Below are 12,784 nucleotides of genomic sequence, written 5' to 3' on the forward strand. Positions count from 1 at the left end.
AGTATAACAAGCCCTTAGTTTTAGCATTGGTAGATTTCCACAAAACATTCGACTCCGTAGAACTCGACAGTGTTATAGAAGCACTAAACGAGAGCCGCATTGATAGCCGATATTCGAGGCTAATAATGTAATATATATAAAAATGCGACAAGTTCGATACAACTACACGCTAACAGCAAACAAATAAAAATCCAAAGAGGTATCCGTCAAGGGGATACGTTGTCACCTAAACTTTTCATACCGGCTCTAGAAAAAGGGATCAAAACCCTCGAATGGGGTGATAAAGGAATAAATGTGGACGGAGAGATGCTACACCACCTAAGCTACGCAGACGATATAGTCCTGATTGCAGACGATTTGGGGAAAAAAATAGAGAAAATGTTGGAAGAACTTGGTACGGCATGTCATAAAATAGGCTTAAAAATGAATATAACAAAAACAAAATATATGACGAACTTAGTACCAAGTAAACACCTTAAAATACAAAATGAACAAATAGAACTGGTAGACAATATATATATATATATATATATATATATATATATATATATATATATATATATATATATATAAGATGTAGATCTTTGAAACACACTCAGTGAACCAAAGATCCAAGGTTATTGGTTTAACGACCACTCGTACGAAATCAAATAGATGAAATAGAGGGCGAAACACATTTCTAAGAACTGGTGTTTGGATCTTTGATTCTATTCGAAAAATTTTTCCCAGCCCGAAATGGTGGATGTGTGAATTGTTCGTAAGGGGATTTTTCCACATTCTCTATTTCATCTATTTTATATATATATATATATATATATATATATATATATATATATATATATATATATATATATATATATATATATATAACAAAGGAGCACTCGTAAGTGTAGGGTTTTATCGGTCAAGTGGGTGAAAAAAAAGACAAAGAATTCAGCTACTTCACCTATTTATTGAAGACGTTTCGTCTACTGCTCAGTAGACATCATCAGTTCATCTACAAAAAGAGTGGTATAAGAAACAACATCCAAAAGAGAGGTAAAAAAGCACTAGCGTTACCTTAAAAAGACATGTAGCAAAAGATAAGATGTACATAGTAAAAAAACCTTATCCATGAACCAACGTAATGTAAAAGTATATAACATTTAAGTGTATAGTTAATATTTAAAAAACTTTAGTACAGCCAAAGACAAGACCATGTGGTAACAGTCACATATAAAAAACAAGTGGAAAAAAGCCGGCTTGCTTTTTTAAAGTCAAGAATGAACCAAGAAAAAACCAGATTCACTTCCAAAAACTTAGTAGTATTTAAGCATACTTCATTTTAACTTTAGGTAACATCATTAAATGAGTAGAATGCTAATATGCAACTTTGAAAATTTAAAGTTAAATAGTTACCAGCAGGTCATCCTAGCCCAACGGACACACAAAAGAAAATGGAGTTTGAATTATCAGGTGTAAACTGACATCTCGCCAAGAGGCAGGCAACCTTTAAAAAATTTTTTTTTAAAGGTTGCCTGCCTCTTGGCGAGATGTCAGGGCACAAAAATTAAGGCGAGAATAGCACGAGCTAAAGCAGCATTTAACAATATGAAAAATGTCTTCCCCTAAAACTACGTCTAGTTAAATGCTACATTTTTCCGATCTAACTATATGGGGTGGAGGCCTCGATGCTGACAGAGACGCTCACGAAAAAACGCTCGAAAAAAAAACGAATCATTAGAAATGTGGGTGTACCAACGCATTCTTCGTATATCCTGGACCGAACATGTCACCAACATAGAAGTAATACACATAATCGGAAAAGAGAAAGAAATCGTGAGCAAATTAAACAAAAAAAACTTGAATATCTAGGCCACATATTGAAACACGATAAGTACCGTCTATTACAATTGATTATCCAGGGGAAAATAGACAGTAAGCGAGGGCCTGGCAGGAGAAGACATTCGTGGCTCCAAAATCTGCGGAAGTGGTTCAGGCTCACATCTAGAGTTGCACATGTTTGACTTGAATGTTTGAACTTGACTTGAGTTTGACTTAATTTCAAGTCAAACGCAAGTCTTTCTGACAAATAATTCAAGTCAAGTCAAACTGGTCAATCGTACAGGTTTAAAAATTCAAACTGTTTGTCAAACTAGTTTGACAAACAGTTTGAAAAATAATTTATTTAGTAGTTATACTTTTGTCGAGATTGACATGTTAGTTGCCAATTAAGATAAGAAAATTAATAATACAATGAGTGCCACATAAAGCTATCTTGATACAGGAAGCGATTATAATCAAAATAGGGTAAATTTTTTGAAAATGATTCCTGTATGCTTAGAATTGCTTGCTGGCAAGTTTCGTTTTATCGATATAACTTTTTTATATTTGAGTGTTACTAGATTAAAACAAAGAATTCGTTGGATAGTTTTTTTTATCATACCAAGTGTAATTTAATCTATTTTGGAAGATTTCAAATATTACGTAACGCAAGTTGGAGGAGGGGGGCATGTAAAACGTTACGGCGCGTTATACGGGGAGGGGAGAGGGGTTCGAACAGCGCGTTACGTAACATTGTTTTTTAACTTAAATAAAAAAAACTACGGAATCACAATCTCCCAACTTTTCAAATTTCGTTTATATTTTACATAGAAAATCTACATATTCAAGTAAAAAGATCTTAAAATTTGTATTAACCAGATCAAGCACAGTCCACATGTTTGCAATAAATAGTTGGGCCTTTCTTTACAACAAAAGATGAAAAGATACAGATGGGATAAAGAGGTTGTAAGAGCTTCAAAAATTGCGTTTCGTAATACTTGAATGGCCCCTTTAACAAAAATGTATGAAGGAACAACAAAATATTATATTTTTGATAGAGTAGATAATGAATTTTTTGCGACTTTGCAATGTCGTCTTAAAGAATTAGTTCACTATTTGTCATTTTATAACGCTGTTCTTTATTTTTATATAATAGAAGTATGCAGATTTTTTTCTCTTAATTTTTGCACTGGGAATACCTTCAAAATCAGACTCAATTTGATCTGGTACTTATTCTGAGCCGAAAAATATTCAAGTTCAGATATTATTTCACAAATCACACTTCAAAACGAACGTAATAAACAAGCCAAGCATATTACTTCTTAATAATATCAACTACAAACTAATTTGCAGAGTAGCAAATTCAGACCTATCCAAATAAGTCAAAACAAAAGTCGGTACGCTCTCAATTAGAATTGGAAATAAACACGTTGCGCAATATGATATTCAAACTTCAAACTGTTTGAAGAAGTTTGATTTTAAGTCAAACCTAAAGATATTACAAGTCAAGTCAAACTTTTTTACAAAAAAAGTTTGGTTTTCAAGTCAAGTCAAGTTTGTTGAATAAAATCAAACTAGTTTGACTTGATGCATCTCTACTCACATCGGTCGACCTATTCAGAAGAGCCGTAAGCAAGATCAGAATTGCCATGTTAATTGCCAACGTTCGCAACGGACAGGGCACTTGAAGAAGAAGTTTGCTTGCAGAACTTTATACTGCAACTGATAATGCAGGGTAAAATAGAGCGCAAACGCGGACCCGGAAGAAGAAGACACTCATGGCTTCAAAACTTACGCCAATGTTAAAATTGCTAAAAAACAAAATTAAAATTGCTATGATGATAGCCAACGTCTGCAACACACAAGGCACATGAAGAATAAGAAGAATGAAAGTGTACTTACTTATATTTAAAAATATCTACAGCGACGCTCATATGCCTCGGTTGTTCGGGACAAGTATACAAGTTCCGATCATCCTCAGGCAAGAGGTCTATGTCATGAAAGATAAAACAATCGAACTTTCTGCTCTTCAACGCCTCGTCGAACCCGATGTTCATCAACATGGCTCTGTTGAACGGTCCATCGCCTTCCTGCTCTACCACAAAAATAGTATAATCCAACATCTGCTTCCTTAAGAACGGATGCATGTGCTGCAGGAACAGAAGCAGATGCTCCCCTCTACATCGATATGGAATCACAATAGCTACACTTTTTAACACTTTGCAGTTGGATGGTTGCCAGTGCCCCCCGGGTTTAAGCCAAGTAAATTGTTTCTCTAGTCCTTGGACTGTGGGTACTGGTGTTCGAATGATGGGGATTCTACCAACTGAAAAACAAATACAAAGAATTTTTTAAATAGTCTTTTAGTCTTTTTTAAACAATGCTAAGACAGTTTGAAATAAATAAAGGAATACAGGTGCCTGTTGTTTCTGATAATCCGAGACAATGAACGTCGCTCTGCCGCCGTGTGCCATGAGTCATTTTTACTATCGTATAGTTCAAATTACACAAATACCCATTTTCTCTTAAATATTATATTACATACATTTTTATTGTTGAAATGTTTGTCGGATAAAAATCGGTCCGGGTCATCCGGACATCCAGGTTATCGGGGCCGACTTATCGGGGTTCCACTGTACAACTTTAGTTTACAGGTTTGTTCAAGTTCGGAAGGACAAATAATAACGAATGCACGTATTTGATACGTCAGATTAAAGTTAAAATTAAAACTGCCATAACTTTGGTTCTCGATCACCCATAGGCTTCCTGAAACGCTTAAAATTTAAGTTTTGTTGTCTATTTAATAAATCGTTGAGTTCTAGTGTTGCAGAATATTCAAACAGATGAGAGAAATCAGTGACGGTTTAAGGCACCATGGGGCCCTAGGCGGCCATAAGAAGTAGGCCCCTTTGTAGCGACCATTTACTTAAAACAAATTTACAGATATTTATGTTGTTTTGGGAAGTACCTAGTTACTCTAAAAATAAATTACGACAATGTAAAAAAGATCATTTTTCTTTTTTTTACATTTCGCAACAACTTCTCATTGATAGTCCATAGCTAATATGCCAAAGAAAAAAGGGATATTGTGTCGATATGTGATTTTGCCCTGGGTATGAGTGCCACCCCTTCGGGGGTGAAAAAACATACATTCACAATAAGTGCGAAAATGGATAAACTTATTAATTCTATGTAACTTTTGTTCTATCGAGTTTTCTCACTAAATCAATACTTTTTGAGTTATTTGCGAGTGAATATGTTCGTTTTTCAACAAAAAAAGTTTTTCGCAAATAACTCAAAAATTAAGTATTCTTAGAAAAAATATAGCGTATACAAAATTTAAAAAAATGGAATATGTATAAAGTATGTAGACCCAGTATAAGCAGAACTGGAGCTAATGAAACGTAGATTCTTATTCAACAAATTACAAATCAAATATTTCAACGTAAATAACCAAAAAATGAAGCACTTTTCGGTGAAAAATCATCACAACTTTTTTAAAGTATTAAAAAAGTTTTATTTTTGTTTTTTTTTTAACAAATTTCAAGTATCAAAATTAAGCAAGTAAAGCGTAAAATAATGTTGATTCCTTTTTTTGGCAAAAAAATCTTGAAAATATATGAAAATCTTGAAAAAACTTATAAAAAGTAGATACAGTATGTCCCTGTAAGTTGTATCCATATGGAAAACTTTTTTATTATTAATTTTACGAAAAAAAGTCATTCTTTATAAAAAGCTCTGCATGGTCCAAAACCTAAGATTCAACCATCAGAGATAAAATTTTATGAATATTATACGAGGTACATCAAAAAGTTTGAATTTCACTCAAGAGTACAGGAGCTTTATTTTTCACAATATTGAAAATTGCTATTATGAAAAGTTGTTTGGAATTAAAAACTATATTCTAATATGCAACTACATCCTTCTAATTGAATTTTTTTTTTGAAAAATTATGGATAACTAACATTATTTTCAGTTATTTCAATTCTGATAACTCTTTTATTATTAATTTTACGAAAAAAGTGATTCTTAATAAAAAGTTCTGCATGGTCTGAAACCTAAAATACAACCATCTTATGTCAAATTTTATCAATTTTATACAAGGTATGTCAAAAAATATGAATTTGGCTCAAGAGTAAAATACCTTTATTTTTCACAATATCGAAAATTGTTATTGCGAAAAGTTATTAAGAATTAAAAACCATGTTTCAGTATGTAATTACATCCTTTTTATTGAAATATTTTGAACTATAAAGGTACTTTACTTTTGTTCTAAATTTATCTTTTTTGAGACACCTCGTATAAAATTGACATAAGATGGTTGTATTTTAGGTTTTATAGTATTTTAGACCATGCAGAACTTTTTATTACGAATCACTTTTTTCGTAAAATTAATAATAAAAGAGTTATTAGAATTAAAATTACTGAAAATAATGTTAGTTATCCATAATTTTTCAAAAAAAAATTTTTTTCAATTAGAATAATGTAATTGCATATTAGAATATAGTTTTTAATTCCAAACAACTTTTCATAATAGCAATTTTCAATATTGTGAAAAATAAAGCTACTTTACTCTTGAGTCAAATTCAATCTTTTTGACATACCTCGTATAATATTCATAAAATTTGATATCTGATGATTGAATCTTGGGTTTTGGACCATGCAGAGCTTTTTATGAAGAATAACTTTTTTTCGTAAAATTAATAATAAAAAAGTTTTCCATATGGATACAACTTACAGGGACATACTGTATATTATTTATATGATCTGTAAGTTTCACCGGTTCACAGTGCTTATATTTCAAAACATTGGGATTTAAAGTAAAAACAAATTTTTTGAAATTTTGAAAAAGATGTTTTTTTTTCAAAATCTTAAACAGTAAAAAAATTGTAGGTTTTGCATTTCTGAATATTTTAAATTTTTTCTTGTTTGGAAGATAAAAATTAGTTAAGATATGACTGTTCAAAATTTGCATACCCTGGGTAGAGAATTTTTCATTAATTAAAAATTAATAAATGATAATAGTTTCTATCCTTGTGGAATCGGTACTCACCGTAGGGTCAGCAAACGTTCGGATACAATTAGCGTCTCTTTGCAAAAACAATGACGACTTTGCTAAGTAACAAGACATTTACTAAACACACACACTACCCGTTACACTAGGTACCTGATTGGAAAAATCTACTTTACCATGCCAACGGCCATTAGTTGTCGAGGCATTAAGCCAAATAAAAAAAATTGCATACACTCGTGATTAGTGACTTGTTCAAGCCCTTTCTACTACAGCCCTTTTATAAATAAGCACTTTGTACCGATAAAACTCACAGAGCATATAAACAATAAATAAGTAAAGTAGCTTGTGAAGCAGTAAGGATTAATTTCATTTGGGATGCTAATTAGGGGGTTATTTTCACCAGTTTTTTTATCCAGAAAATAGGATCAACTTTATTCTGAGCGTATCTTGCTTACTTTTTATGCTAGAATTTTTTTTAAACAAGAATAATGCTTTTTTAAACATTTAAACAAGTTAGGATGAGTTTTCCATGTAAAGTGCTTCATTTTTTTATTATTTCAAGTTAAAATATTCTATTTGGAATTTGACGAATAAAAACCTTCTTTTCTTTTGCTACAACTCGGCTTGTACTGGGTCTACAGACTGCACACATACACCATTTTTTCAATTTTTTAAAAGCTATATTTTTGCTAAGATATTTTTTCGATAAAATACTTACTTTTTGAGTTATTTGCGAAAAACCGTCTAAAAACGTGTTATTTTTTGTTGAAAAATGAAGATATTCACTTGCAAATATCCCGAAATGTATATTGACTTGATGAAAAAACTCTATTGAACAAAAGTTGCTTAGAATTAGTCAGTTTATCCACTTCCGGACGTATTTTGCCGGTATATATTTTCACCCTCGAGAAGGGTTGTACTCAACCGTGGAGCAAAAACACACATTGGCACAATATCACTTTTTTCTTTGACATGTTATCAATGCTTATACCAAATTTCATGTCAATCCAAGCTCTTGTTTCAAATGTTGTTGAGGATTCCAAAGTTTAGTCAAATAATCCTGACGGGTGATTTTAATATTGACTTTCTGAACTATGATTGCAATGAAGTAAAGAAAATAAAAAACTTACTCACTTGTTTTAATTTAAAAATGCATGTTAATGAAGCAACACGTGTCACTAAATTGTCTCAAACTCTAATATATTATTTCTGTTCTAACTTTGAGAAAGATTATGTTCAATGTATTGTATTTGACCCCAATCTGTCAGACCATAAGGCAGTTGTTGCTTCTATCAAAATTAAGAAATTTAGTAAAGGTAAAGATAGTGTAAATAAATTTAAAATTGGTCGCCTGTATAGTAAATCTAACTTTGGTAAATTTAGATTAAAGTGCGAGAGTCTTGACTGGTATTCTCTCCTATCACAATCGTCTGAGCCATTTAAATCATTTCATAATACAATATGTGAATTTTTTGAAAGGTCTTTTCCTAAACAAAAGATTAAAATTAAAAATAGAAAACCTTGGATTACAAATGGCATTAAAAATTCCTGCAAAACCATGAGATCGCTCCATTATATCAAAAAATATTACCAAGATGAATGGTTTGTTACCTATTATAATCAATATAAAAAGATATACAAAAATGTTATTAAAACTGCAAAAGAAAACTGCTACAAGCATAGAATAGAAAACTCCTCAAATGTAACTAGGGAAACTTGGTCTATAATAAATGAATTAAGGGGTAAACACAGATCAGGTAATAGTCATCACACTCCACTTCCAAATGACTGTAATGAATTTTACTGTAGCATAGCCGAAACTTTAACAGCACAGTTGAGACATGGTACAGACCCTTTGTCATATCTGAAGAAAACAGAAGTTATGTGTCCCTTCATAATTTATGATACTAATGTTGAGGAATTGAAAGAGATATTTAAATCAATCAGAAACAAAAACTCTTCGGGTTATGATGACATCTCTATAAGAGTTTTCAATAATCTACCAAACTCTGCTTTGGATGTTTTATCTATTTTAATTAATGATAGTTTTAATGCTGGCACATTTCCCGATTTCCTGAAGATAAATGTTGTAATTCCATTGCACAAGGGTGGAGATCACATAAACCCTTCCAATTACAGGCCAATTTCTCTGATACCTACGTTGGCAAAAATAATAGAGAAAATTGTTAAAGCAAGATTAATACAATTTTTAGAGGTTAACCAACTACTAAGTCCGAAACAGTTTGGTTTCCGTGGTAACACTGGCACGACCGACGCGATTTTCAGTTTTTTAGAGATAGCTTACAATAATATTAATTTAGGCGAGATGGTTGCGGCAGTGTTCTGTGATTTGACGAAGGCTTTTGACTGTGTCAATCATGGTTTGCTGCTGCAGAAGCTTAAACACTACGGAATTAAAGATAAGTCACTGAGTTGGATGGAGTCATATTTGTCGGGTAGGAGTCAGTTTGTTAGAACAGACTGTGACTCTGACTTGATGAATGTAACTTGGGTAGTGCCCCAAGGCTCGGTATTGGGACCAGTTCTGTTTTTGGTATATATAAACGATTTAGCCTACCTTGATGTATCTGCTCATTTCACCCTTTATGCAGATGATACCACTCTTATATGGCATGCTAAAGATTTGAATGTCTTACGCCAATCTGTAGGTAGGGAACTCTTAATGATTGGAAATTGGTGCACGGCGAACTTTTTGACATTAAACACTTCTAAAACCAAGCTTCTGTGTTTTAAACATGTTATGCCTGAATTACATCTGGAACTTGAACCTCAGCTGTCCGTCAGGTTTCTTGGCCTCAATATTGATCCTGACCTTAAATTTAAATCGCATATCGAAGCCTTGAATTCAAAACTTGCATCTGGATGCTATGCAATACGGTCGACTAGAAGGGAGCTTGGTTTTGCCCAAGCAAGAACTGTGTACTTTGCACTAGTAGAGTCACATCTTAGATTCGCAATTCAGTTTTGGGGAGCGTGTAGTCAGGAGCTTTTCAGTAGTGTGTTTTTGCTTCAAAAAAAGGCAGTACGCCTGTTGTGCCAGGTAAATTCTAGAGAAACGTGTAAACCTTTATTTATTAAACACAGTATCCTTACACTTGTATCTCTTTTCATTTTGGAAACGGCAAGCATTATTTTTAAGAATAAACATCTATATGAAAATAATAATCGATCTGGACGATTTGCTAGCAATTTAGCTTTGATTACACCTAGAAGCACACTAGTCAAAGACTCATTTATTTTTAACGGCATCAAAATTTTTAATAAACTACCTAGTGAAATAAAAAATTTGGAAACTATTAGAAAGTTTAGAAATTCATTAGATAGACTGCTCGCTAAGAGGGCCTATTATGATCTGACAGAATTTTTTGAGGACCATTGGAGCTGATGTATTTGTGATCTTGTGTATATATATATATTTTTTTTGTCAATTTGTTTGTCATTATTGTTTGTGATTTAGTTTTACAGCTTGTAGTTTGTTTGTTTTTTATTTTTGACAATACTACATATTTTGTAGTTGTTATATAATGTAAATGTGTTATGTGTTATATTTTATATTTAGTCATATTTTAATTTAATTTATTTATTTAAAACTCTTAAACAGTGTTTGTCAACAAGATTTTTTCTTAGACAATAAACATATATTCTCTCTCTCTCTCAAATCCAAAGGTTCTTTAAAATCCGGAGGTTTTGCAATATTTTACCATGAGTGAATGGTCTATAAGGCCCGTCGGTTTACCAAATTGATTAGAACATGGAATATAAAAATGCATTTGAAGATAACTGCTTAATTTGTCTTGAAGTCGGTTGTATTTTTCTGATATTTGACAAAAGAAAAAGCAAAACACTGAGTTTGATTGAAAATCATAAATTAACCATTTTCTTTTTTTTTTTGTCTTAGTTATCCCTATTTGATTTTTTTAACATTTTAATTTTTTTTTAAAAAGCTGCTTAAATAATTAAATGTTAATTAATGCATTTGTGTGGGATGCGGGCCCCATCAAGTGCCCGGGCCGTAGCCGGCCGCCTAGTCCGCCTAATGGTTATTCCGGCACTGAGAGAAATCATTAACGACAACGGGTGTCGGTTTACTTATGCAGCAAAAAGCTCAATTTGTAGACGGTGAAAAAAAATAGTTAAAAGCTCGGGCCACAAATCCAATAGGTAGAGATTGTTGTAGCAACATATATATAAAAGACTATATAAAAGACAATAAACCTTATCAATACTTAAAAAAAACATTGAGAAGGACATTGGGACACATCTGCGAGAATGGTATGTGAAGAATAAGGTTCAACCACGCGTTGTATCAATATTACAAAGAACTCTCTATAGCGAATTATATAAAAATACAAAGATTATACTGATCACTTTACTGGAATAAACCTCTGTAGAAAATGTTAGGTGGTCGAAGTTCCACGAATATTAATAAAAGCAGTAAAAGCACTCTACAATAATAACAAAGTATAGCTATCAAAACTAGCAGTAGAATATGCAGTACAGGGCTGCTCTACATTCCCTACCCTGTTCAAAATATTCCTGGAAAAAAACCCTGAAATCATGAAAAAGAAAGTGAGAAGGAATGGGTATACTAGTGAGAAACAAATATCTATATACCTACTCTAAATTTTGCTAACGACCAAATAGTGATCGTACAAGACGAAGATGACCTCAGTTTTATGATGAGAAAACTGGAACTGGAATATAGAAAGAATGGAATGGAAATAAACCTAAAGAAAACTGAATATCTAGCAACGGAAAATACAGAAACAAAACAGCTGGAAATAGACGAAGGTAAACTAATCAAAGGAACAGACAAGTGCAAGTATTTAGGTTTTATAACATTAAACAAAGGAACAATGGAAGAAGATATAAATATAGACTAGAACAAACAAGAGACTGCATACAAAAATTGAACGCGGTACTGTGGGATAAAAACATCGGCATAAAAACAAAAAGAAGAATATATAATACCATGACAAGTATTATACTCTCACTTATGAGTGTAAAAATTGGAGAAAATTTACACTGTGAAAACCAAAAACAAAATAAAAGCAACACAGATGGAATTCCTCAGGAGAAGCTACAGAGTAACAAGAAGAGATAGAATAAATAACATAGAGATTAGAAAAGAATGGGAATAAACTCAGATATAATAGACTACATCGAACAGAAGAGATTAACCTGGTAGGAACATGTAAGAAGAGCAGTGCCGGATTTACCACTAGGCCGACTAGCCCGCGGCCTAGGGCCGCAAGCAAAAGGGGGCCGCAGCGTTTTGTAAAAAAACTTTTCTGGTAAAAAAATGTGTAAAAAAAGCCGTGTCCGAATATGGACACGGCTTTGCACATTCTACTATGCATGATGACATCTAATGCATATGGAGAAAGATATCGTGTTGAAAAGAATCAAAAATTGACAAAGATTCTACATTGTCATCTAGTTTGGTTAGTTTTGTTTCAAATGCTAAGCTTTATATATATACAAATAATCAGTTAAAGTGGACTTTAAATTTTAAGTTGGTACCTTTTTTAATGCAATTCATATGGTTAAATCTGAACTTTAAAAGTGAACTTTAGTTTAAAGTGAACTTTAAGTTGATTATGAAACCGGGCGTTAGAATTTAACGATTTGATCAAAGATTTTGCAGCCAAAAAGGTAGAAAAGTGAGTGTTTAGAGTTTAGATATGAGATTTATTATGAGTATGGAGTGGAATTAGTGTCAATGTTAATCACTAATCCAACTTTATCCAAATTAAGAACATTACATTGACGTTTTTCAGTATAAGAGAATAATGTGACAATTTAACGATCTAACAGTGGCGACGCGTCCATGTAACCGCTGTTACCATTGGTAACAGTTACAAATCTTACAAATAAATATTTTATGACTACTACGAAATAATGCCATTTATATTTTTTACCAACAGAAATACTTGTTAATAGTAC

The 12,784-nt window shown here is 32.3% G+C and overlaps 1 protein-coding gene across 2 annotated transcripts in view; it reads right to left on the minus strand.

Moving 5' to 3' along the window:
* Positions 1-12,784, minus strand: part of LOC126887948 (beta-1,4-N-acetylgalactosaminyltransferase bre-4-like) — a 115,349-nt gene that overhangs the window by 14,085 nt on the left and 88,480 nt on the right. For both annotated transcript variants that reach the window (XM_050655897.1, XM_050655898.1), the window contains exon 4: positions 3,706-4,129. In XM_050655897.1, coding sequence (XP_050511854.1) covers positions 3,706-4,129 — 424 coding nt within the window. The remainder of the gene's footprint in view (positions 1-3,705; positions 4,130-12,784) is intronic.

The sequence above is a fragment of the Diabrotica virgifera genome, chromosome 7 (genome assembly GCF_917563875.1).
Source record: "Diabrotica virgifera virgifera chromosome 7, PGI_DIABVI_V3a".
Taxonomy (NCBI): domain Eukaryota; kingdom Metazoa; phylum Arthropoda; class Insecta; order Coleoptera; family Chrysomelidae; genus Diabrotica; species Diabrotica virgifera.